Below are 26912 nucleotides of genomic sequence, written 5' to 3' on the forward strand. Positions count from 1 at the left end.
GAGCACAGCTGTGTGACCACTCTCCAGGTAAAGAGATAAAGAAATAGAGCTTTGCCTCCTTCCCAGACACCCGCCCTGCCCCGCAGGCTTCTCTACCCCTTATCTCTGCCTCATCCCCAAAGGAATTTCGGTCCTTTCCTCTAGATGGGTTCATAAACGTTCTATGAGTTGAACCACGCAGTAGGTAGTTTCTCGTGTCCAACTTCTTTCCCTTGACGTGTGCCTGTGAGATGCATCCATGTTGGGACAGGTGACAGCGTCCCCTTCATTTTCTTCTTTGTATTCCATTGTGTGACTCCACTTTGCTGTCGAGTATTCCATTTATCCACTCTGTTGTTGACAGATTTCTTTTTTCTGGATTGGGCTATTACAAGTACTGCTTAGATAGCTCCACTTTTCCTCATTTGGTTTAAGGAAATATTATGATGTATTCATATTCAACTCACAATCAAAAGTGCTCAGAATTTCCCTGGTGGTCCAGTGGTTAAGACTTCACCTTCCAATTCAGGGGGTGAGGGGTCAATCCTTAACTGGGGAGCTCAGATCAGATGTGCTTTGGGGCCAAAAAAAAGCAAAATGTAAAACAGTGGCAATATTGTAACAAATTCAATAAAGACTTAAAAAGTTGTCCACATCAAATTAAAAAATCTTTTTTTAAAAAAAGTGCTAGATTCACATTCTCAATCCACTACTGACTAGCTCTGTGAGCTTCTGGCAAAATCTTTAACTTCTCTGAGTCTCAATTTTTCCCCTCTAGAATGAATAATAATGCCTGCCGACTTCAGTCTCCTCATCTTTCAAGTTCTTGTTCAGTTGCTCAGTCATGTCCGACTCTTTGTGACCCCATGGACTGTAGAAAACCAGGCTTTCCTATCCTTCACCATCTCCCAGAGCTTGCTCAAACTCATGTCCATCGGGTCAGTGATGCCCTTCAACCATCTCATTCTCTGTCATCCCCTTCTCCTCCTGTCTTCAATCTTACCAGCATCAGGGTCTTTTCTAATGAGGTCTTTTCACTGCATCAGGCGGCCAAAGTGTTGGAGTTTCAGCTTCAGTATCAGTCCTTCCAATGAATATTCAGGGTTGATTTCCATTAGGATTGACTGGTTTGATCTCTTCTCAGTCCAAGGAACTCTCAAGAGCCTTCTCCAACACCACAGTTCAAAAGCATCAATTCTTTGGCGCTCAGCCTTCTTTATGGTCCAACTCTCACATCCATACATGACTACTGGAAAAAACCATAGCTTTGACTATACAAACCTTTTGTCAGCAAAGTAATGTCTCTGCTTTTTAATATGCTGTCTAGGTTGGTCATAGCTTTTCTTCCAAGGAGCAAGTGTCTTTTAATTTCATGGCTGCAGTCACCATCTGCAGTGATTTTGGAGCCAAAGAAAATAAAGTCTAGTCAGTGTTTCCATTGTTTCCCCATCTATTTGCCATGCAGTGATGGGACTGGATGCCTTGATCTTAGTTTTTTGAATGTTGAGTTTTAAGCCAGTTTTTTCACTCTCCTCTTTCACTTTCATCAAGAGGCTCTTCAGTTCCTCTTTGCTTTCTGCCATAAGGGTGGTGTTATCTGCATATCTTAGGTTATTGATATTGCTACATCTTTCAAGTAGCAATGAATAAAATCTACTTCCAAGGACCTCAGGGAAGGATGGCTAAGATAAGTCTTCCTGGGACTGTTGTGGAATTAAATAAGGTCATTCTGTTGACATGCTTGATGACATCCTCAGAACTGAGTGAACACACGTCTCTGTCCTTGTGTTAATACTGGGAAAAGAAAAAAATATTTATTCCTGGAATATATTAAAGAGAAAAGCCATAGACCCCAAATGGTGTCACTTCTGCTAAAGCCCATGATACCAAACCTAGATTTAAGACCTAACCTAATTGTAGTTTCAGTGTTCACCAGAAATGTAACCTTAATCAACCAGCCTGAAAATTTCTGGTCAGCACAAATGAGGTGATTTTCAAGGGGACTATATCTATTCCTGCCTGTCCTGACCTCCAGAAGAAGAGGAAGCAATGTGTATGTAAAACCTTTGTAGTTCCCTCTGCCACAAAAGATGTCCTGGCCTAAAAATAATCCTTTTGTGTCTTTTGCTAATAGCTCCCTTGCCCCATCCTTCATCTACATAAACCTTCCAGTTTGTTCAACCCCCTCAGAGCACTGTGGATGCTGCCCCATTCGTAAATTTCCTAATAAAGCCAATTAACCTTCAAATTTACCTACTTGAATTTTGTCTTAACAAATATAAGAATGTAAGCCAACTCAAATAGTTTGCTTGTCAAGACTAATAGCTTTGTAATGAAGAATCCCACCCCTTGACTGATACCAGATCAAAAGCTATTTTTATCATTGTCTATGCCCCAAATTGCAACAATCCCCAGCTATGCAAGACACACTTTGAAACCAACTATCTCTAGCCCTAAACCCTTTAACTGTTCTCTGAGACATCCTTCTTCTGAGACATCCTTCAAATGTCATGGTGACATTCTCTCTTAACTGCAATCAGTCCGATGAACTTAGCTTTGCTTATCTATGGGTTTTTCTGTCTTTTGAGAGGTCGGTGGGCAACAGTCCCCTTTCTACCCTCTTCCTCCTTTCATAGGCATCATCTCATTTGACCTTTCTAAAAGCCCCAGAAAGTGGGTTTTATTTATTCCGATTTTGCAGATGAGAAAACTGAGGGTCAAAAAGAAGTAGCTTGCTCAAGGCTGTACAGCTGGCGGGTAGAGGGTTTGAACTCTGGTTCCCTCTAAGCCTTTGCTTGTCTTTTGCTTTGTCCTAAGCACATGGGAGGCATTGTTTACATTATTATTACCTAGTCAAACTGAGCCACAGGGAGTGTAGACTTGGCCCATCAGGATTCCTGCAGGCTTGGAGGCTAGGGTGATCTGCCCACTACCTCCTGCAATGAGCCATCTGCTCTAGACCCTATTTGGTAGGAGAGAAGGGGCTTCTTCCCTTCTAGGTTCTACTCTCTGAAAAGGTGGAAGTCCTCACTTTAAATACCATCTTCTGAACTTCCCTGGTGGTCCAGTGGTAAAGAATCTGTTGCCAATGCAGGGGACATGGGTTTGATCCCTGCTGAGCCTGCGCTCCAGAGCCCTCAAGCCACTCCTGATCCTGTGTGCCACAACTGCTGAAGCCCGAGCACCTGGAGCCTGTGCTCCGTAACAAGAGAAGCCACCGCAATGAGAAGCCCGCGCACCGCAACTGGAGAGTAGCCCCTGCTCCCCACAGCTAGAGAAAGCCCACATGCAGCAACAAAGACCCACCACAGCCAGAAATATAAATAAATAAAAAAGTCAATCTTTAAAAAAAGAAGCCTGAATGAAGAAAACAGAAATGTTTTTTAAAAAATAAATACCATCTTCAGCGAAAGACAAAATAAGATGTTTGGGATGGGGAGTTAGTGATGGGAGGTTCACCAGGAAAAGGGGCAGTGGGCAGGGGTGAGGTTGTGCTACAGATTAAGACCTTGTCATCCACCAGTAAGAGTTTCTAGAAACTGAGCCATCTCCCTCTTCTTGGTACAGCAGGGAGACACCCTTACAAATGGAGATTTCCATATACACGGAAACATCTCTTATGAAGGGTAACTTCTACTGTATTTTCAGAGCCTCTCCCACGTCTGCTGTGTTTTTTTAAAAATAACCATGCTTATGCCGAAAAGACACACTTCAGGATGGGGAATTCGGCTCCCCTACATTTTATATTCTAAACTAAAATAGTCTGCTCATCAACACTAACAGATGAGTAGTGAAGACTCCCACCCTTTGGCTCATCTCAGACCAAAAGCTATTGTATCACATTCTATTCACCCAATCCCATACACATGTTACTATTCTGTACTCGGCTCATAGTGGAAAGTGCTGGATTCAGGTCCTAGATACAGGGCTTCCTAGCTCTGTGAAGCTTGGGAAAATTGCTCAACCTCTCTGGGCCTCATCATTCTCCTCTAGAAGGAGTAATGCTTAATTTGCCTCAGTTTCCTATTCAATCAACACGTATTTATTGAGCATTTACCGCATGCCAGGCACTGTTCTAGGAGATCGAGGCGCCAGTGGCACAAAGATCCCAGGCTGTTTGTGCCTTTGTCCTTCTGTTCCCCATTTTTCCTTCTAGTTCTATTGAGACATAATTGACATGCATTCAGCACTGTATAAGCCTAAGGTATACAACATAATGGTTAGATAGCATCACCGACTCAATGGACATGAACTTGAGCAAATTCTGGGAGATAGTGAAGGAACAGGGAAGCCTGGCATGAGGCCGTCCATGGGGTCACAAAGACTTGGATGTGACTAAAAGACTGAACAAGAACTTGAAAGAGTCAGGCAGGACTTGGTGACTAAACAGCAGCAGCGTGTATGGGAAGATGCAAGAATTTAGGCTCATTCAAATTATTCTTTATTGCGTGCGTCTTAGCTATCTAGGGCCAGTATCCTGTTTTGATCCACCCTGAATTCCCCTCAGGACACACTGCAGGGGCAGCTGCAGTGGCTGTTAGCTTGATGGCAGGCAACATTCATTGTTTACTGGTTTGGCAGACAACACTTTTTGGTCCACACTAGCTTGAAAAGTGCTTTATATAATCTTTTCTGGTGGTCCAGAGGCGAAGACTGTTTGCTCCCAATGCAGGGGACCTGGATTTGATCCCTGATCAGGGAACTAGATCCCACATGCTGCAACTGAAAAAAAAAAAAAAATCCCGCATGCCACATCTAACACCTGGCACAGCCAAATAAATAAATATATATGTATAAAGTACTTTATGTATTTTAACTCATTTAATCATCTCAACACCCTTCAGGGAGGAGCTGTCATTATCGTCAATTCATAGATGTGGAAACCAGGGCACCAAGAATTTGGGGAATTTGCCTAAGGCTACCCTGACCCAGCCCAGAAATAGCGACCTGGAAAGGAGGCTGTGATCTTGACCACCATAGACTTCATGCCACCCTTGAGACTCATTCTAGAAACTTCCATAGAGCATGGTCGCACAAGCTCTTCACCTGTTTACTTAGGGCCAGTCCCTGGCAAGTCAGAGGGGCCAAACACATCTTCCTTTAAAAGTACAGACTCCCTTTGCCTGTCTTGTTGAGGCCTCAGAAAGGCTGAATGATTGCCTCTGTGCCTCCATAGCAAAAGGAAAAAAAAAAACAAACAAAAAAAACTGCTTTAAGAGAGCAGCGACTTTATATATGGGAAGCACAGGGAATTCTAATGATAGTGTATAGATAAATTCAACTCCAGATGTATTGATGATAAAATGAATTGATAAATTCATTCATTTAACAAATACTTATTGAGCACTGACTTCGGGCCAGTGTGAAGAACTGATTCTAAACAAGATAGTTAAGGCCCTGGCCTAGACGGAATTTACATTTTTGAGATGGGAAGCACACAGAAAAAACAGTTTCCCCCCTGCCACTTTTCTTTCTTTTACTTGCTTAATTTATCCAAATTTTGGTATTTTGGCTTTCCTTCAAGCATTTCAGTCTTGCATTTTCCCCTAAAATATGAAAGAAGAATTTGAAAGCATTTAAATTTAAAAGCGTATATATATGAAAGTAAAAACGAGAGTGTTAAAGAGGGATTTATACAATCTAAGAAACATGAATTTATAGTGTTGGAAAGGCACTTTCTGATCCAGACACCTGTCTTGAGTGAATTCCATATGAAAAATCACAGCCCATTAGAGCTGGCAAGGACTTCTGAAGTCTACTAGGCCAGTATTCCTCAGGCACTGATTTATGGAATGGCCTTGGATTTTGGGAAATTTTCCTATTTACAAAACTTTAAAATCTGAAGGTGTTTACTTTTGACTCACCTGGACACAGATAGACAAAAACAAACCCGACTCTCGATGGTCAAGCCAAAACGGTGATTTTTTTTATGGATCTATCTGTAAGTATAATTTCTCTATAAGGATCTGTGGGATTTTATTAAGGATAATGAATAAAAAAGGAAAGTTTAATAAGAAATTCCTACCTCTACTGAGGAATGTAGTATATGTACTGTGGGCTGCATGACTGTGTCTCTTCACAATTCATTGGCTGAAACCCTAATACCCAATATGACAGTATTTGGAGGCAGGGCCTTGGGAGATAATCAAGTCTTGAGGGTAAAGCCCTCATGATGGGTTCACAGTCCTCTCTCTCCTCTTTGTCAGGACAAGGCAAGAAGGGATCTCTCTATATTGCGAGGTGGGCTCTCCTCCCCTCACTGTCAGCCTCCAGAACTGAGAAACGCTTGTGGTTTAAGCCACCCAGTGGATGGTAATTTTGTCATAGCAACCTGAACTCAGACAATATGCTCAGACACACACACACACTTATATATAACCATGCAATTTTAATGAGCAATGGTCAAGAATTTAGATATTGTAGCATTCTAAGTCTCACTGAAGGATAAGGAGGGACTTCCCTAGTGGTCCAGTGGCTAAGACTCTGTGCTCCCAATGCAGGGACCAGGGTTCGATCCCTGGTCAGGGAACTAGATCCCACGTGCCACAACTAAGAGTTTGCATGCCTCAACAAAGACTGAAGATCCTGCATGCTGCAACTAGGATCCAGCACAGCCAAATAAAATAAAAATAAATATTAAAAAAAGAAAGATATAAGAAACTGAGGCCACCAAACAGCTACATTCTCTCAGCACATCTAGTCTTCTGATCTGGGTGTGTGGAGGAGGACTCAAGCGACACCGAGAGGCATGGGGGAAAGGGCCTGGGTCAGGGGTCCCTAAGACCACCGCAACCTTGAAGACTCACTAGGAGAGCTTACAGGAGTCATCATGTATTATATTCATGGCTGTGACTTATTACAGTGAATGGGTACAAAGCAAAGTCAGCAAAGGGCACAGGCATAAAAGAGCAAAGTCAGCAAAGGAGGCTGGAGGAAACCAGGTGCAAGAGTCCAGAGCCTCCTCCCCGTGGAGTCACGCAGGATGCTCTCAATCACTTTAGCAGGGAGTGTGGCAACACGTGTGAGGCAGTGTCTATCAAGGAAGTTCCCTGAGCCTAGGAGTTCTGGGACCTTACTGGGGCCAGTCATGTAGGGATCCTTTGTAGCAAAACTCCAGACTTCCAGAAGGAAGGCAGGGATTCTGCGTAAACTGCATTGTGAATACAAAGAGTTTCAGAGAACCACTGTTGTCCATTCTGGGGATGTTGAGAGCCCTCTGCGGATCCAAGTTCCCAGATGCCAGCCAAGGGCTACCCTTGCAAACAGTCTCAGGTCAGCTACTTTAACTCTTTTTTGCACAGGGCCTCCGATCCATGTGTCTTCTCTGGATCAGTGACCACTGCATCATTATAGATTCTAGGTTCTGCTGGAGCTAACTATCTTTCTTTCTTTTTAAATTTTTGGCTGCACCTTAAGGCATGTGGAACCTTAGCTCTTTGACCAGGGATTGAACCTGCACCTCCTGCATTGAAAGGTGGAGTCTTAACTGCTGGACTGCCTGGGAAGTCTGTGAATTGCTTGCTGAAGCCATGCATATCCCATGCAGGCCACCTTGCCAGCCAGACATATCCTTCCACCAATGCCACGACCCTGTGCTGAATGTGGCTGCAGGGAAACTTCTTGCTGCCCTCCCCTCCAAGTTACTTATGGAAAGAATGGCATGACCCCCTCCCTCTGCTCAGAGTCTGATATGCCCCTTGGGTCTGATCATTCATCTCTGGCTGGGTCCCAAGGTGGAGGTGGGAACGGGTGGCTCCTCTTGTCTTCAAGGTCACAACATCCTATGAGGAGTAAACTCTAGATTCTGGGCGACCAGTCCCGGTGGTTGTTAATGGTTAATGGGAACTAAAGAAATACAGTCTTTCTCTCTTGGAAATCCTGGCTCCCAATACTGCTTCATGCCTCAGAGCTGACGAGCGATCTTTTTGCTTTACATGAGATCTTTCCTTCTGTGAGGAGACCCTGTGGCATTGAACTATTGTTCAATTGAACTGAACTATTGAACTGAACTATTGTTGAGTCGCTAAGTCATGTCCAATTTGTTGTGATCCCATGGGCTATAGTCTGCCAGGCTCCCCTGTCCTTCACTGTCTCCCAGAGTTTGCTCAAATTCACATCCATTGAGTCAGTGATGCTATCTAACCATCTCATCCTATGCCACCCTTCTCTTCCTGCCCTCAAACTTTCCTAGCATCAGGATCTTTTCCAATGAGTTGGCTCTTCACATTAGGTGATCAAAGTATTGGGAGCTTCAGCTTCAGCATCAGTCCTTCCAATGAATATTCAGGACTGCTTTCCTTTAGGATAGACTAGTTTGATCTCCTTGCTGTCTCAAGAGTCTTCTCTAGCACCCCAATTAGAAAGCATTAATTCTTCAATGCTCAGCCTTCCTTATGGACCAACTCTCACATCCGTACATGACTATAGCTTTGACTATACGGACTTTTGTCGGCAAAGTGATGTCTCTGCTTTTCAATATGCTGTCTAGGTTTGTCATAGCTTTCCTTCCAAGGAGCAAGCGTCTTTTAATTTCATGGCTGCAGCTACTGTCCAAGTTATTTTGGAGCCCAAGAAAATAAGATCTGTCTCTGCTTCCACATTTTCCTCTATATCCTCACATTTCATTGCTGAAAGGATCATCTGCATTTGTACGATGTTCACAATGTAAATATGCTTTTATGACTATTGTGTCACAACAACTCAGCCACTGAAGTAAGCCTATTCATTGCACAGGTAAACTGAGACTGAAAAAAGGTTGGTTCATGGGTAGAGCTTGAATTTGAATTTATGTCTTTAGACTTGATGTCCAGTAAGTGAAGAGGAACTAAAAAGCCTCTTGATGAAAGTGAAAGTGGAGAGTGAAAAAGTTGGCTTAAAGCTCAACATTCAGAAAATGAAGATCATGGCATCCAGTCCCACCACTTCATGGGAAATAGATGGGGAAAGTGGAAACAGTGTCAGACTTTATTTTTCTGGGCTCCAAAATCACTGCAGATGGTGACTGCAGCCATGAAATTAAAAGATGCTTACTCCTTGGAAGGAAAGTTATGACCAACCTAGATAGCATATTCAAAAGCAGAGACATTACTTTGCCAACAAAGGTTCGTCTAATCAAGGCTATGGTTTTTCCTGTGGTCACGTATGGAGGTGAGAATTGGACTATAAAGAAAGCTGAATGCGAAGAATTGATGCTTTTGAACTGTGGTGTTGGAGAAGACTCTTGAGAGTTCCTTGGACTGCAAGGAGATCCAACCAGTCCATTCTGAAGGAGATCAGCCCTGGGATTTCTTTGAATGATGCTAAAGCTGAAACTCCAGTACTTTGGCCACCTCATGCAAAGAGTTGACTCATTGGAAAAGACTCTGATGCTGGGAGGGATTGGGGGCAAGAGGAGAAGGGGACGACAGAGGATGAGATGGCTGGATGGCATCACTGACTCGATGGACATGAATCTGAGTGAACTCCGGGAGTTGGTGATGGACAGGGAGGCCTGGTGTGCTGCGATTCACGGGGTCGCAAAGAGTCAGACACGACTGAATGACTGATCTGATCTGATCTGATCTGAAACTTCCTTTTTAAAAAATTTTTATTATTTATTTGGCTGCACTGGGACTTAATTGTGACATGCAGGATCTTTAGTGCAGCATGCAGACTCTTTGTTATGGCATGTGGGATCTAGTTCCCAAAAAGAAATTGAACCTGGACTCTCTGCATTGGGAGCTCGGAATCTTCTCCATTGGACCACCAGTGAAGTCCCTAGAAAACTTCTGACCTTCCTTGCTGGCCAGAGACAACTTTACTGACGTTTGTACGCTGTGGACAGGTACAGATGTAGTTAAAAAAAAAAAAGTAATCTTTTCTTTCCTGTCCACAATGATAGTCTGAGTAATGGTCCACAAAGATGTCCAATCCTAATCTCTGGAACCCATAAATATGTGACCTTATATAGCAACAGAACTTTGCAAATGTGACTAAGTTAATGATTTTGAGATGGGAAGATCATTCTGATTATCTGGATGGACTCAGATAATAAGGCCTTATTAAGAAGGAGATAAAGCGTCAGAGTCAGAGAGAGAGAGATTGGAAAATGTCATGCAGTGGCTTTGAAGGTGGAGGACAAGGCTACAAGCTAAGGAATGCAAGTGGCTTCCAAAAGTTAGAGAAGGCAAAGAAACACATTCTTCCTAGAGCTTCCAGAACCGACACAGCCCTGATGACACTTTGATTTTAGCCCACTGAGACTGACTTCCCACTTCTGACCTCCAGAGCTGTACGATGATAAATCTATGTTATTTTAAGCCACTAAATTTTTGGAAATTTATTACAGAAGCAGAGGGAAATGAACACATCTGGCATCCTGTCTTATAGCTGAATCCATCTTGGCATCTTGGGGTGGTGGCCTCTTGGGGTGGTGGCCTCTTGGGGTGGTGGCCTCTGGGGAGCCCCCTGCCGCCACTCTTGCTTCTTGTGGTGTGGTAGGACTGATCTCATATCTGGCTCCAGGATGAACATACTGTCCAGGGCTGGCTGAGGAGAACACCATGATCTCTGTCCCAGTGACAGGTGACCATAGCCAGGCCCAGCCAAATGAAGCACTGGACGCTTGCTGGAGCTGTTCAGAAGGAGGCAGGCAGTTCTCACAGGGGGATGCAGTGCTAAAGAAGGTAAGCCTGGAGCTTACCTGGTGGCCACCTGGAAATGAGAACGACACACAGGTGAGCAGGCGGAATGCTGCAAAGAGACACTGTCCTTAAGACGTGCCTTCAAACCTTGAATCCACTCATGCCTAAAGCTGGCCTTGCCCCTGGAAGTTCCCTTTGGTCCCCTGGTTGGAACTGGATTTCTGACTCCCAGTGTCTCTAATACAGTTGCTTGGTCAGGAGTCACTTTAATGGTATCACTGGATGATTGATTTTGGTGAAGATCAACTCTATTGAGCGTAATCTAGTACTACTCAAGAGGAGGCGTGTTCTTATCTAAATGGTATTGACGTTCCGTTAAAACCAGGGAGAAGAGATGGCTCCTTCCCCACCCGCCAGAGATTGTTACCAGTGAGAGTTACTACCCGAGTCCTTTTACTGGTGTGTGTGTTAGTCGTTCAGTCATGTTGGACTCTTTTTGCGACCTCACAGACTGTAGCCCACCAGGCTCCTCTGCCCATGAGATTCTCCAGGCAAGAATACTGGAGTGAGTAGCCATTCCCTTCTCTGGGGGATCTTCCCAACCCAGGGATTGAACCTGGGTCTCCTACACTGGCAGGCAGATTCTTTACCATCTCAGCCACCAGGGAAGCCCTTTTACTCAACATATCCTAACAAACACTTAGGTATCTGGATATTGAATTTCTGTGGCTTTATCTCAGGTGCCTATTGAGTCCCAGGGAAGGAGAATGACTTAAGCCACACGATCAGTTGGTGGCTGATCTCGGATATCAGAACTCCTGCCTCTGAGACACAGTAGGTACTGCACTCTCTCTGAGGCATAATGCTTCTGTTCCCTTGGCTCTGAAAATCCACACCCTGCTGTGCGCAATTAGTCCTTGCTGCTCTCCCTTGCTGATCAGCATTCTTAGTTTCATTTTCAGAGCCCTGGGTTTATCATTATTATAATGAGATTATTTAACATCTTGAATATTAAAAATTTGACTCCACAGAATAAGATTTGTGTTCCAAGATGCTTGTTGTTTGCCAGCGCCCAACATTCAACCTGCTCTTTTTTGAGAAACATCATTTTGAGGGCGATACACCCCGCTCCAACTCCTGATAGAGGTCATGTATAAAAGGATCTCTGTTTGAGTTCCAATTATTAATGGCACTGACCTGATCCAACTACAGGAATCTGGAAATACCAGGTTTCAATTCAACCTGCCCCAGAATCTTAAAGGTTGCTTAGTCCCATCTTTAAATTCTTTAAATCATAAATTTTTCCTATAATTTAAAGATGTCTTTTTAGGGAGTTCCCTGGTAGCCTAGTGGTTAGGATTCTGGGCTTTCATGTGTGTGGCCTGAGTTCAATTCCTGGTCAGGGAACTGAGATCCTGCAAGCTGAGGTGTGGCCAAGAAATAAACTAATTAATTAAAAAAATACTTGACGATGTCCTTTTAAAATTAAGACAATTTCATAGAGCAATTCAAGGTTCACAGCAAAAGTGAGGGAAAGTAGAGATTTCTCATATGCCTGCCCAACTCATGCACAACCTGCCTGATGGAATATTTATCACAACTGAAGTTGTATTGACACATTATAATCACCCAAAGTCCATAGTTTCCATGAGGGTTTGCTCACCATTAAGGTATTATACAGAGTGTGTTTCACTGCCCTAAAAATCCTCTATGCTCCAACTCTTCATTCCCCCTTCCCCCTAATCCCTGGCAACCACTGATCATTTTTTTCTTCCCATAGTTTTGCCTTTTCCAGAATGTCATATAGTTAGACTCGTACAGTAATTTGGTTTTTTTTTTCACTTAGAAATACACATCATTCCTTGCATTTTCACATGGAGAAAGTGAGCTTTGAAAAGTCAAGTGTGTGTCAATCAGAGTTCTCGGTTAAAGGCAACTACTCTGCTAGCTAAGAAGATCATGAATATTTTAAAGACTGTTCAGTAGCTCACAGGGATCAGGGAGGTCAGAGAAGCGGAGAGCTGTCTCTTTAACTAGAACCAAGTCCTTAGGGGCCGCTCCAGTAAAGTCATCGCTATCACTGTCTGTAGTGGGTTGTAGCAGGGCTGGTGGCTGTCATACTTTGTGTGTTATACGTAACCGCACTTGGTATCTCAGCCCCTCTGCTAGGATAAGGGAAACCTGTGCTCCCGAGGGGCTTGTTCAAAGGGAAACATATCATTTCATACAAATCTTTGCTACTCTGATACACGAATATGGCATCTTTTTGTTTTGGTTTGCTTCTCTTAAATTTTTGAGTTTGTATCTTTCCTAGTTCTATTATCAAGTTATATTTCCTTTCTGTATGTGTGAAGAATCCTGTCCGTGGTGTTTGTCCATATGTCTGCTGAGACTTGATGGCATTATTAGTTTTTATATGAGCTCATTATATATCATAGTTTCACCCTTCATTTTTCTCTTTTTCTCTCTTTCCCTGTCTCTCCCTCCCTCCTTTATTCAACTTCCTTCCTCTCTCCCTCCCCCTTTCTTCCTCCTTCCTCTCTGTCTCCCTCAATGAAAGTTTCCATCATGATTTTGCTTGCTATTTAACTTTGCTCCTTTTCTTTTGATATACTGGAGTTTAGTATTTTGAAGACAAGTATGTAACAAATATTTCTCAGGCTGCCCACATAATGCAAGAGATGGTTTTCAGAAAAAACATCTTTCACCCTAAATATGTTGATAATTCCTCTTTTTGTGTGTCCTGACACCTCACACTACTTTTGAGTCAGTAGGTTTATAGAGAGTCCTTTCATTTCCACCGAGGGTCATAAACAACTCTGAGAGGCATGGCTTTTCACTACACCCCAGGGCAAAAAGGAAAAAACGAAGGTGAATATTGATTGAACCAATCTTTTATGCAGACTCAACTTATCCTCCCATCTAAATGACTGTTGTAGGGTGAGAGAAGGGATATTAAACCATGATTTAAAAGTCACTGAGATTTGACCTGCACTAGGAAAGGCTGTGAAAGTGAGCATGTCTGTGAGTGCAAAGGCCAGAATCTAGATGACTAGTGGAAAATCTCTCCATTAACTCCTGATTGGTGGACCCCTAATTCCCCTGCATTTATATGACCTCTGCCCCCAAGCTCCTTGAAGGGTTGATCTTGATTAGATTGATCTTGATGAGAAGTCTAGGTGAGGTGCTGTTCAATGTTTGTAGTATGGATAGAGACATGGTTGATTCACTCTGAAGTGTGGGTCTTGGTGCCACGTAATTGTGGTTCAGATCCACGTCCTACAAGCATATGACAGCAGTGCCAATGTAAGCAAGTCCCTTAATCTTTCTGAGGCTCAGTTTTGTCATCTGCATAATGGGATGTGGGGATTTCCAGGTGGTTCGGTGGTCAAGAATCCGCCTGCCAGTGCAGGAGATGGGCAGATGCAGTTTGATCCCTGGGTTGGAAAGATCCCCTGGAGGAGGGCATGGCAACCCACTCCAGTATTCTTGCCTAGAAAATTCCTTGGACAGAGGAGCCTGGTGGGCTACAGTCCATGGGGGTCGCAAAGGTCTGGACACGACTGAGTGGCTGAGCATGCCCACACAACACACATAACGGGATGCTCATGCTGTCTTTGTGTGATTGAGATGAGGATTAGTGGTGGTGTGTGTCACATGTTAGCAGTGTCTGGCCCGGGGTAGGTAGCAACAGGAGACCATTGTAACATATCAGGAAATTAACTGGCAAGTCCTCATGGGTCATCTGCTGCGTATTTAGCAGATGTCTGTGGCAACAGGTCCCAGTGTCGTTCTTCCTCAGCGTATGCAGTGTGGCCCAGGAGATGGGGTACAGCTCACCAAATGACTCTCAAATATATGGCAGTGCTGAATTATAGTGTACTCGTGAGTGCTCAGTCGTGTCTGACTCTTTGTGACCTTATGGGCTGTAGCCTGCCAGGCTTCTCTGTCCATGGAATACTCCAGGCAAGAATGTGGGTTGCCCAGAGGATCCGCCCAACCCAAGGCTCAAACCCATGTCTCCTGTGTCTCCTGCATTGGCAGGCAGATTCTTGACCACTGAGCCACCTGGGAAGCCTGCTGAATTATAGAGGAGGGGTCTAACACGAGCAGGAAGAGATCTCCATAGGCTGAAGTGAGTAAAGAAAACATCATGGAGGAAGTAGGGGTTTAATTGGGGCTTGGTGATTGAAGAAATATATTCTCCTTTTATTAGATTAGTTTTCCCTCTGAAAATGAAAATAGTTGTAGTTTTCCTTTTTTAAAAATAATATGTACTCCTTAAAAAACACTCAGAGAATACAGTAAATCAATTTAAAACAACTCAATACCCAGGAATACCTACTATTAATACTTTCTTATATAGTATATACCTTTGTAGTTGTTGTTTAGTTGCTAATGTGTGTCCACTCTTTGAGACTCCCATGGACTGCAGGCTGCCAGGCTCCTCTGTCCATGGGCTTTGCAGGCTATAGTCCATGGGATTTCCTAGGCAAGAGTACTGGAGTGGGCTGCTATTTCCTTTTCCAATAATATATATATATATGCTGCTGCTGCTGCTAAGTCACTTCAGTCATGTCTGACTCTGTGCGACCCCATAGACGGCACCCCACCAGGCTCCCCCGTCCTTGGGATTCTCCAGGCAAGAACACTGGAGTGGGTTGCCATTTCCTTCTCCAATGCATGAAAGTGAAAAGTGAAAGTGAAGTCGCTCAGTTGTGTCTGACTCCTAGCGACCCCATGGACTGGAGCCTACCAGGCTCCTCTGTCTATGGGATTTGCCAGGCAAGAATACTGGAGTGGGTTGCCATATGTATATAAATTTATTTATATCTGTTTATCCAAAAACAGGAGCAAATATACACACTGTGTTTTAACATTGTTAACTGATTTAGTCACTTTACTTTTTAGTAACTGTAGAGTATTCCATCAGATGGAGGTTTTACAGTTTGTTTAGCCAAACCCTAATTATTGGGCACTTTGGTGGTTTTAGCACAAAGTACATGAATGCTCTGACTCTCTCAATAATTATTTGGTGATATCAGACAAGTTATTGCTGGATGACTTTTCAGAAATGTTATAAAATTTGTATCAATTTATAATCACTTCCACCATCAGTATGTATGGCTTCTCTTTTCTCCATACCCTTCCCAGCACTGGGTTTCATCAATATTTTATAATCTTCGCAGGCTGCTAGGTAAAAATCATATCATTCATTTCATATGTATTTCTAGACTGCCTCGTGTCTACACTGTCATATTAGGTGTGATACGGACATGGTCACAGTGGTTCCCAGAGCTCAGAGACCACTGGAAAAAGACACATTAAATAAGCGCCCCATGAGATTTTTCAGTAATGTAACCTCATGTTTATCTGAGGACTGAGGAAGTGGCTATTCTTTTAGCCTCTGTTAACTCATGGAATGATACAGTGATGGGGTGATTCAGGAAAGAAAGATGAACTCAGTCATGCTCTTCCGACCTCATTTCTACAGCATCCTTGGAATCCTGTTATTAATGTCTCGAGGACTGCACCATGCCTATGGGGATTTATATCCTGGTGTGGCATCCTTTGAGTGTACAACATTGCTTGGGGTCATGTCCAAGGGTCTGAGGGGCTGACAGGCCTCTTAGTAAGGGAGGGAGAGGAGTCTTGGGCTTAAACTCGGAGGAAGGGCAAAGGCAGCATCAGAAAGCAAAACAATAATAGTGCCTCTCTCTCCTCTTCTTCCTCTACTCCCTCCCTTCTGTCTTCCCTCCTTCTCTATTTCCTCTTCTGTCCTTTCTCTCTTCCCCACCTCGTTCTGAAAGGCCAGGGAAGAAGAGCCTTGCTCAGAGCCATGTCATGAGTGACCCACTTGCGTCCTCGCGGTTTACCTACCTGGAGCAGGGCTGCACCCTCAGACCTCCACATGCTGTGGGCACACGGTTTCTTATTCAACTCCACAAATATTTACTGTGCTCTGGTTAACTGAGCGTGCTTTGTGCTGGAGGTGCCAGAGAGATGCAAAAAGGCAAAGCCCCTCCTGGGAGGGGCTAGTCTGGGGCCCCTGCCTGAGGTTGGCCTAAGACATGCCCCCCTTCCTCAAGGATGCAAAAGAACTCTCTGTCTTCCAGTGCCCTGGGCCCAGGTCTCTCCCCAGAAACTGGCAGCCAGTTCTGCCAGATCTGAACAAGACGATACATTGAAGGTGTCACCTACAGGAACGGGATAGAATTCAGCCTACAGGTACTGGTGGGCTTGGCAAGTGTCTGTGTTCACTGTGGATGGCACACACGAGTCAGAATTCTGATTTTGTATCCATTCCTTCCTCGCCTCTCAGTTTCCCAAGATCATCCACACACAGAGACCTTTCTCCTCAACAGTTTCTAGGGGCCATGCCAGGTTTTGAAATAGACAGACCCCAATTTCATTTGTATGTTGTTTTACCTGGAGAGTGGGCTTCCCTGGTGGCTCAGATGGTAAAGCATCTGCCCGCAATGCGGGGAGACCCAGGTTCGATCCCTGGGTTGGGAAGATCCCCTGGAGAAGGAAATGGCAGCCCACTCCAGTACTTTAGCCTGGAAAATTCCATGGATAGAGGAGCCTGGTAGGCTACAGCCCATGGGGTCACAAAGAGTTGGATACAACTGAACGACTTCTCTTTCCCTTTCACCTGGAGAGTAAGAGTCATGCCTTACAATCAACTGAGGCTTAGCCAGGTCTCACCCTGAGGCAGTGCCGATGGGCAGAAGCTCTTGGGGTGAAAGGGAGTTTAGAAAAATGATTAAATGAGGTCTGAAGAGGGATGGGAGGATTGCAGCTAGGAGGACTATTTCCCAAATGCTTTGGGCTCTCTGACTTCCTAATCTGGGTGGGATGGGGAGCAGTGTGTGAGTAGTTCTGGCTGATAAATGGTGAGTAGAAGCGACATGTGCCTCTTCTGGGTGGGAATCACTGAATTGTGGGGGCCGGAACTTCAAGAGATCCTCTTTTCTTGGGCATTGCCAGGTTCTAGGTAGGGCTACTTTGGCTTCATCCTGTATGTGGTATTCCATGAGCTCAGCCCCTTTCACCTGATTTCAGGTGAGAAATCAGGAAAGGCTTCTTGGAAGAGGTGGTAGTTTCACCTGTCAGAACCTTATTCTTCACTGTATGTTTGGGCCTGTGTGCCTGTGTGCTCAGCTGTGTCCGACTCTTTGCGATCCCTTTACCTCTGTGCCACCTGGGAAGCCCATGTTTGGGTCTGTGACCCACAGTAGACACGTGGTGGAGTTAAGACCTAAGCCCTAGATGTTCCGAGCCAGTGAAGTTAGGGCTCATTTGTTACTGTAGCATAACCTTGCCTGTTCTGAAGGCTACACTGGGAAAACAAAAAGCTTGATTTCAGAGGCAGCCTTCCACTGACCTCTCTGCAAAATTCAAAATATCAGGACTTCCCTGGTGGTATAGTAGATTGGAATCTGCCTGCCAATGCAGGGAACATGGGTTTGACCCCTGGTCTGGGAAGATTCCACATGCCATGGAGCAACTAAGCCTGTGTGCCACAATTCCTGAAGCCCACGGGCCCTAGAGCCTGTGCTCCTCAACAAGAGAAGCCAAGGCAATGAGAAGCCTGTGCACCGCAACTACAGAGTAGCCCCTGCTTGTGACAACTAGAGAAAAGTCTGAGCAGCAACAAAGACCCATCACAGACAAAAACAAAATAAGTAAATAAGTAATTAAGACAAACAGAGTATCAAATCTCTTTTCTCCTCTGTTTTATCAGTCAGCATTTTCCTTTATCTGGTCAATATTTATCATGTAGCATGCATAAAAGATACAACAAAGCTTTGTAAGGAGAGGAATGGAAAGAAAGCAATGACTGTAGTTATGGTTGGGAAGTTTATTGCAGTGTGATGAAGAGACAAGAAATTAGAACTTTTCTCTCACCTCTAACGTGCATAGAACAACAGAATTGCAGACCATTACCACTGACCATGACCACAGACTTTAGAGGGGATCTAATTTAACTTCCTAGTCCAAGAAAGTATCACTTCTCCATCTCAGACTTATTTGTACCTGATTATCGGGCGCCAGTTGCTCTGCTGAGTACTGCAGAGAAACAGAGATGAATAAAACTCAGCTTAGTAGGTACAGCGACCCAAGAGGGGTTTGAACCTACTGCTCAGAACATAGAGGGGGAAAGAGGCTATTCCAGGTGAGAAATCAGGAGAGGCTTCTTGGAAGAGGTGGTAGTTTCACCTGTCAGAACCTTATTCTTCACTGTTATGTTTGGGCCTGTGTGCCCGTATGCTCAGTTGTGTCCGACTCTTTGCGATCCCATGGACTGTAGCCCACCAGGCTCCTCTGTCCATGAGATTATCCAGGCAAGAATACTGGAGTGGGTTGCCATTTTCTCCTCTAGGGGATCTTTTCTACCTAGGGATCGAAACTTCATCTCCTGCATCTCCTCTGTCTCCACAGGCAGATTCTTTACCGCTGCGCCACCTGGGAAGCCAATGTTTGGGTCTGTGAGAATGCAGAAATGGATTCAGGGCATGGTTCCTCATTCTTCCTCACCACATGGGCTAACTCAACCCCTCCTGACCCATCAGGGATTCCGCTTCTGACCTCCCTGTGACTTCCCAGACAGTCTTATGCATGTCCAGGCTTTTGTATTGGTACAGTGTGGTCTCTGCCCTGGGAGATGAGGGACCAATTGGGTAACCTGGAAGCAAAGCCCAGCCTGCTCTGTAAAAGTAGGAGTTAAATGAGAGCCTGCTATTCCAGGCCAAGCACTGCAAATGCCCATCTAGTCATGCTAACTGCAGGGATTCTCTGCCCTGATCAAGGATGGGCGGGTGGATGGGTAAGTCAGTTCCCATCCCTGGGCTCCTGGGGTGGAAATCACTGGGGAATGTACTGGATCTTGTTCAGCTCGACTGCCTTTATTATGCAGCTCATTTACAAGTGAGCACAAATTAATACAGTACAAACTGGCTACATAAATATTGTGCTGTAATTGATTGTCTTCTTGTAATCAAAGGCAAGGCTGCTGACTTTGTTAGTTTCTCTGCTTTACAACTGCTGGAGGAAGACTTTGTGGGGAAGGGAACCCAGGTTGTTGAGGTGGTTTTCGCTGCATATATCTGTTTGCATGTTGTGTCTCTGATGTATTGAGAGAAGGATAAGGCCCATTACATTCAGATTCAGTAAGTATCAAATGCTTGCTACATGAGAGGCAGGCAAAGACCCATTATCTTATTATTAATTGTGTTCATAGTAGTAAAACTTTGATGAAAAAAGTGAAAGCGTTAGTTGTGTCTGACTCTTTGCCACCCCATAGACTGTAGCCTGCCAGGCTCCTCTGTCTATGGGATTCTCCAGGCAAAAATATCAGAGTGGGTAGCCATTCCCTTTTCCAGGGGATCTTCCAGAGCCAGAAATCAAAGGCAGATTCTTTACCTACTGAGCCACCAGGGAAGCCTAAAGATTTGATAATGTGTGCAAAACTTAGTCTTTACAGTAACTTTTTTCCTGGTATATGTTATTGTTAGAGTTTAAATAATCCTTTAACTTTTAAAAACATGCTGTAAATTTATAAGGAAAATAAAAGGCTATAACAGTCTTTTCTCTTTGCTTAGGGAATTCCCAAAGGGCAGAACAACAAGATCATCCATTCTAGGTAGTTAGATGAGCCGACTACAGTAATCAATTTTCTCCAGCTAGTACTCGGTGATCTCTGCACTGTTACCTGCAGCCACCTTGACTGCTAAACAACCTAAACGCACGGAATTGGAATTTTTAAATCACTTCACACAACACAAGAAAGCAACGCCATCTTTCCATTTACCTGCCAGTGCTAAGGCGGGCTGGTTTTTTTCCAGCAGTCAGTTGTCCTGGGAGGAGTGACTCCGTGGGGGCTTCCTCTCCCATCCACCCTTCTAAGACTCGCACTTTGAGGATGTGGAGGGAGCTCTGTTTTTTGGAAAATCAGACTTCGAAAATCCACAAAACCTCCTTTGCCCTGATTGGGGATATGCGTGTGTATGTGTGTCACACACAGAGAGACAGAGAGAGAGAGAGAGACTGCATAAACCCCCAGGAAAGCTCAGCTGTCGCCTGACCCCTGCGAGTTATGCAGTTTTCCTAACCTTGACCTGAAGCCAGACGTCTTTAACCCCTTTCCAAAACGTCGCTTGCTCTGGGCTGCCATTGGAAAGGGGAAAAAAAGGAAAAACAAAAACGAAACCTCCCTATTCCGAGACTCTGGTAAAGAGCACTCGCTCCCAGGGGGCTTGGGACAACTTGCCGGCTACCCTGCCCAGGGCTTTGAAATCAGCACAAACCGCCGGACCCCTTCGCGCTACGCTTGCCCGACCCGCATCCCGCCACTTCCCTCTTCACACGCCGGCAGGAGGGGGTGGCGGCACCGAGGCGATTTTATTCGTGTGTTTTTCCTCCGGGTTTTGTCATGGAAACGCTGACACACAAGCTCCAGACGGCGGCCGGCCGGACCCGGGACTGAGGGCCTTTGGGACCCTGCGGAGCGCGGCGCTCACTCCCCGGGAAACAGCTGGACGCGACCAAATCCCGGGTAGGGGCGGGGGGAGCGAGACGCTCCGCCCCCGCGCTCCGGTCCCGCCCTCCGCCCGGCTCTCTGCAGGCGCCCTCCCCTCGCCGGGGGCTGCGAGTTGCATTTGGTAAAACCCAGCCCCGGAATATATAGATCATTGGAGCGCAATGAAGTAGCCTTTGGAGAGGAGGGAGGGGGCCGGTCCGACAGCCACAGCGGCCAGCGCAGCGGCAGCGGCGGCGGTACCACCACCAGCATCACCGCTCGCACTCCAGTCTCCCGGCCCGCGAGGAGGCAGCGGCGGCCGCCGGCGGGAGCGGAGGCGGCGGCGGCGGCGGCGGCGGCGGAGAGGCGAGGAGGAGCCGCGGGAGGAGCAAGAGCGCGCAGCCGGCGGGTCCACGCATCTCCGCACTTCCAGAGCAACTCCGGCGCCTTCCGCACCCCTGCCCGGGGCTGGGGGCTCCGAGAGCAGCCGCGAAGCCAACCCCTATCCTCCCAGCGATCCTTGCCCAGCCCTGTCCTGCGCCTCCCGGGCTCCGCTCCGCGCCGCGGGGTCCGCTCCTGCGCTCCGGGAGCGCCTCCCGGACACCCGGGTTCCCGTAGCCAGGACAAAGCCATGAAGCCGGCGCTATTGGAAGTGATGAGGATGAACAGAATTTGCCGGATGGTGCTGGCCACTTGCTTGGGATCCTTTATCCTGGTCATCTTCTATTTCCAAAGTATGTTGCACCCAGGTAGGGGGCGCGTTAGCGTGGTTTTGTTGGATATTTTCTTCTTTCTCGTGCTCTCGCTCCCTCGCTCACCGTGGCTGGTTTCTGACTCTTCCAACCTTACCTCTTCTCTCTGGGCCACCTCGGGGTTCCTTGCTGCCCGGATCTGCCCGGATCCCCGAGTCGGGCTGGGGAGAAAAGATATACTCCTTTCTCTTCTTCCTCCCAACTCCAGGCTGGAGGATGGGACCAGAGGGGCGGTAGATTTTTTTTTTTTCTTTGTGTCTCTTGTCTGTCTGCGAGGTAGCAGAACAAGGTAGAGGTTGTGGGAAGCTCCTGGGGGTGGAGGATCAGTTTGAAGAGAACGAAACTCCCTCCCCGCTTCTGCCGAGGTCCAAGGATGAAAGAGGCGCCGAGAGCCAGTCACCCCGCTCCCCAGAGAGCTGCCTCTTCCTGGTGGGGGGCCGGAGACGAAGGGTGAGCGCCGGGCGAGGTTGCCCGTCTGGCCGCTAGCTTGGGAGCCTGAGGCTAGGCTCCCACGTGTGCGGGTTTCGGCGCCGCGCCGAGCAGGTGGAGGGAGAGATTGGGGGTGCCCGATACTGCCCCCCGCATCAGCTGGGGTTGGGTCCCGGCGCCGGCTGCTTGCCCCCGGGGTTTGGCTCCGCGTTGACCTTGCGGCTGGTGCCACGGGGCCTGCTCCCTCCCTCACAGAGCGGCTCGCGACCCTGTGCTCGGGGGTACTCAGAGCCCCGTCATTGCGCCGCTTTAGTTTGGGAGGAAACTTTGGTGGGTTCTGGGCTGACCGTCAGTTGCCCGCCCCCCGTCCCCCCACACCCCGCCCCCCACTCGTGGGTTCTGAGCATCCGGAATCCCCCGGCGCTCGCCGGGCCGTGTGGGAAGGAAACCCGCCCCCATCCCCACCACGCGCCTCCCCGCAGTCCCGGGTGGCTTAGACAAGTTCCACACCTGAAATCTGGACTCGGAGAGGGATGAGGCTGCCCCTCCCGAGGGGCGGGAAGGAAAGTTTGGGAGGGACGGGCGGCCTCGAGCGTGGTGGCCCCCGGATCGCAGCTCCACTCCGAAGCCCAACAGGTAAAACCTTCCCGAGAAGCTTCCGGGGAAACGGGCATCTCTCGGTGGAGTCGTGATCCTCCATGCCCTGGCCCCCAGCAGGCCCCCTCTGGACCACATGGGCTCCCAAATCTACCAATCACGTCTCCCAGTTGCTTTTCTCAGTATAGTCATGGCAATAATTTGCTTTTATAATTGCAAGGAGGGAGCTGGAAGCCCATTTCCTTCCAGGGCTATAGGGTTATGTAGGTTATACACACTGAAAGCAGTGTGTATCTGACCCAGAGGCAGCACCGAATTCATCTAACTTGCTTTGGGTGGTGGCACAGGACCAAAGCTGTTCTTTCTATCAAACTTTGGGATATCTTGACAGCTCCGACAGAACGGCCCCTCTGCCTGGCTGGGCCTGGAGGAGTTGTTAAGGCGGCCCCTTGGCCAAGAATAAGGTCTCTGTCTGGTGTGGCCTGACACTACCACATGTAACCTCAGGACGTCGGAGCCAGCCTGGTAAAGGGTGGCTTTTGTTTGCAGCTGGGTATTTTTAGTTTCATGTCAGCAAACTGCAGCGGTGTTTGTCTCCTCACCCAAACCAGTGGTTGTGAAACTTGTTAGGGAATTAAAAATGGACCTGGCTTGCCTGCCGGCAGCCAGGCAGTGGTTGCAATGGGCAGGACCAGACAGACTGCTGTGTCCTGGGCCAGGCTCCGCCCAGAGGGCTGGGGGACTGGGTGGTGTGCAAATACACTGGGGGCCCAACGGCACAAACAAAGAGCTGAAAGATTTGGTCTAGACACTACAGATGTGTTTAGGCCACTTCAGTTTTGCCTGGACCGAACGTGCCGGGTAGTTCTCTGCAGAAATGCCTGGAACAGTGAGGTGTGTTAGTCTCCAGCAGGAATGTGCCATCACTTCTCTGTACCTGTTAGTTGTCCAGGGAGATACTAAGTAGTAAGACTACTGCTGCCCATGATTTTCAAGCATCCTATGTTTCTCTTACCCTGTGTGAGATTTAGGAAATAACTTTCCAGCCAGGGATACCAGGAAGAAATTTCCAACTTGTAACTGACAGTTTGTGAAAATTTCCAGCCCTAGTTGGAGTATTAAGTTGGCTTGAAAGTGGTGTTAGCTGCCCTCAGTCTGGCTTTTCGGTACCAGGGACAGAAGCTTTGCCGAGGCTTTCCAGATAAGGGTTTGCCATCCTTGACCCTCTGCTCTCAAACTTGGCTTCCCTTCCTGGTCCCACTTCCAACCCCCAAATGGCATTTGTGGATTATTTGCTTATATGAGTATGCTCATCTGTTATTTTCCACCAATCTATATAGCAAAGACTACTTTCAATACGTTCTATTGAATGTAGAACTGTATTGGTCTACATTCAACTGAAAGGTCTTCCTTATTTTTAATTATATATAATTGTTTCACTGTTCCATGAAAACTCCATGCCAATAGTTTATTATGATATGGGACATAAAAATATACTTTGAAATTAATATTAAACATTTACACCCCCCCACACACGCATTTTATTAAACTATGCTCTTGATGACAACTGATGCTATCTCTTTTTCCTACTGCTTGGAATTTCCTTAAAAGTTAGTTGCTCTTTGCTTCTCTGAAGGATTTTGGGTTGTAACAGCTGATCTTTTAGCCTGGCACTGCAGTTTCCATTTCTCCAGATCACCCTGGGAGAGGCAGAAGGGACCACAGCATGGCACAGATTGTGTTGCTAAAAATTAGGAGCCCTCTGGCAGAGAGGCTATTTCTATTCCTATCTGAAATAGAAATGTAGTATTCCAAAAAGAAATGGATCCCTGGCTTCATTGATGGCTAGAGAATACCTGGAGTGTGTGAGGAGGAAGGGAAAGAATAAACAGAGACAAGCTGGCGAAGGGCTGGCTGGCTGTTCCTCTGATTCTAATCTGGGGTTCATTGTCTTTTGTACTTTTCTAATACAGCAACTTGAGTAACTGATCTTTAATTTGGTTGTTGGGTTCAGCAGAAGTGGGCTTCTTGTCAGTACAGGCAGTTTTCTTTAGGTCTTTGACACTCTAAGTTAATAGTCTTAGGGCAGGGTCTGGGTTTTAGGCCCTATTCTAATCCCAGTGTCCGGCACAATGCCCAGCCCATAGAATTTTCTCAATAAAGTATTTGCTGGATGAGTGAATGAAGTGACTAGATTCTAGGAGACCTGCTTCTCCAGTTTTTGGGAAGTTGTATCAAACCTTGCCAAGAATGCCTCGCCAGTAAGTCTGGCTCTCTTGAGGGGGGTGTGGGACACTGGAGACAAGATCTGGACACTTCTCTATCCTCCTGGTCTCTGAGATCCCTCAAGTCATGGGTCAGGTTTAAGCTCATCACACCCCAGACAGAACACTCTTCTTGGCCTAGAGTTGCTGCCCCAAAGTGTGAGACAGTGAGGCTGGGTGTCTTGGGTAGGGGGAAGCTTGGTCTCTTTTAGCCACTGACCTGTAGAAACCCATCTGCAGGAGAGACACCCTCTGTGGGCGTGAACTGCTCCTGATCTCAGTGAGAATGGAGCTCCATGCGTGTGCTTTCTGCACAGGTTTGTGCCCATCAGCGATCGCCTCCTGAACATTGACTTGTCTCAGGTACCTGCCCCAGACAGGCGGCCTTTGATGGAGCTGTGTCTTGGGGCAGGCTAGGCAGAGCTGAAAGGCCTCCAGGCTACATTTGTCCTGAGTGTGTGAAGGTGGCTCCCCTGAACCTTCCTTTTGTGTTACTCTGTAGGGTTGTGATTTTGTTTGAAAGCTCCTGTTCATAGGAGAGAAGCCTGGGGAGAAAGCCTTTCTTCTCTCTTTCTCTTCCTCTGTTTTTTTTTTTTTTTTTAAATGTTTACTTTCACTGTCGCCTGGGATTTCTTTGCCTTGGTCAAATGTATTGGAAGATTATACCCTTTATTTAAAGGCTTCTTCGGTTACCCCTTTGTAGTTCACTTGATTAGATTGAATGTAAAACACTTGCATTATAATTTTAACCTAATTATAAAAGTAATATGTGCTCATTTTAGAAAATTTAGGAGGTACAGAAGACAAGCAATCATCCATTAATCTACCACCAGAGGCAAGGGGTCCTTTTTTCCTGTCTATTGTAGAATATAAATATTAAAAAAATAATTGAGATCCTATCCTGGGTTTTGTACCTTGTTTGATAGATAATATGTATTTTAGACAAATACATCATTATGGTCATTATGGTGACCAGTAATTAAGTTGAAAAACAGAAAACTTAGCCACAAACTTTTAAATTTATGGGGTTGCCTGTACCTCTAACCTCCCATTCCCACTATTTTGCAGAGTGCCAGTCTGGTATCGTGTTTTTTTTTCTTTCTGCACGTATTTAATTTTAAAGAATCTTTTTGCTGATACATGAAATGAATTTGGAGTTAGAGCAGGTTGTAGGGGCTGTTCTCTTATATATCTGAAACTTCTTTTGAAAAGAAGTCAGGAGGTTCTCAAATACGACAGTGTTATAAATCCTGGCAACTGCATCAAATAGCTGAAAGATAAGCTGTTTCCAGCATCTGGTCTCCCCTTGGCGTTTTAAATGTTTGCACCTCCATGGGGAGTTTCATAGCTGCTCAAAGATGAGACAGATACACTTAGGCAATTTACTTCGACAGTTAGATCTGCTGTCCAGGAGTCCTCATTTTGTTGCCTCTGAAATAAAAGTAGTGACCGGGCACCAGAGGACGAGTGGTTGGGGGTTTTCTGATGGACGAGGGGTGGGAGAATCAACTCGCCAGCAGAAGGGGCTGCTGTTTATGTTTATCTGGATGAAAAGCCATTTTGCTTATGAACTGTATCGGCCACAACCATTTAAAAACATTTAAAAACAGGAAATCAAAGGCTTACAAGTGAGCACTGCCCTTTCCCTTCTTAAATCTACCAAGAGGACAAAGCTCTTCTTAATCTGGGGACAGTGAATGGAAAGACTTTCATGAAAGTCACAGCCCACTGGGAAGGGCAGATTCTG

General features: G+C 46.1%; 1 protein-coding gene across 5 annotated transcripts in view; it reads left to right on the forward strand.

Moving 5' to 3' along the window:
* CHST11 (carbohydrate sulfotransferase 11) overlaps positions 1 to 26912 on the forward strand; it is a 305169-nt gene that overhangs the window by 18830 nt on the left and 259427 nt on the right. For 2 of the 5 annotated variants that reach the window (XM_005206631.5, XM_005206632.5), the window contains exon 1: positions 21225 to 21857. The exons of 1 other annotated variant lie outside the window; for it this stretch is intronic. In XM_005206631.5, the coding sequence (XP_005206688.1) occupies positions 21755 to 21857 (103 nt within the window). In that variant the 5' untranslated portion in view covers positions 21225 to 21754. Of the gene's footprint in view, positions 1 to 21224; positions 21873 to 26912 lie in introns of those variants that run through there. 2 more of the 5 variants (XM_005206630.5, NM_001192668.3) reach the window with 2 other exon arrangements.

The sequence above is a fragment of the Bos taurus genome, chromosome 5 (genome assembly GCF_002263795.3).
Source record: "Bos taurus isolate L1 Dominette 01449 registration number 42190680 breed Hereford chromosome 5, ARS-UCD2.0, whole genome shotgun sequence".
Classification (NCBI taxonomy): Eukaryota; Metazoa; Chordata; class Mammalia; order Artiodactyla; family Bovidae; genus Bos; species Bos taurus.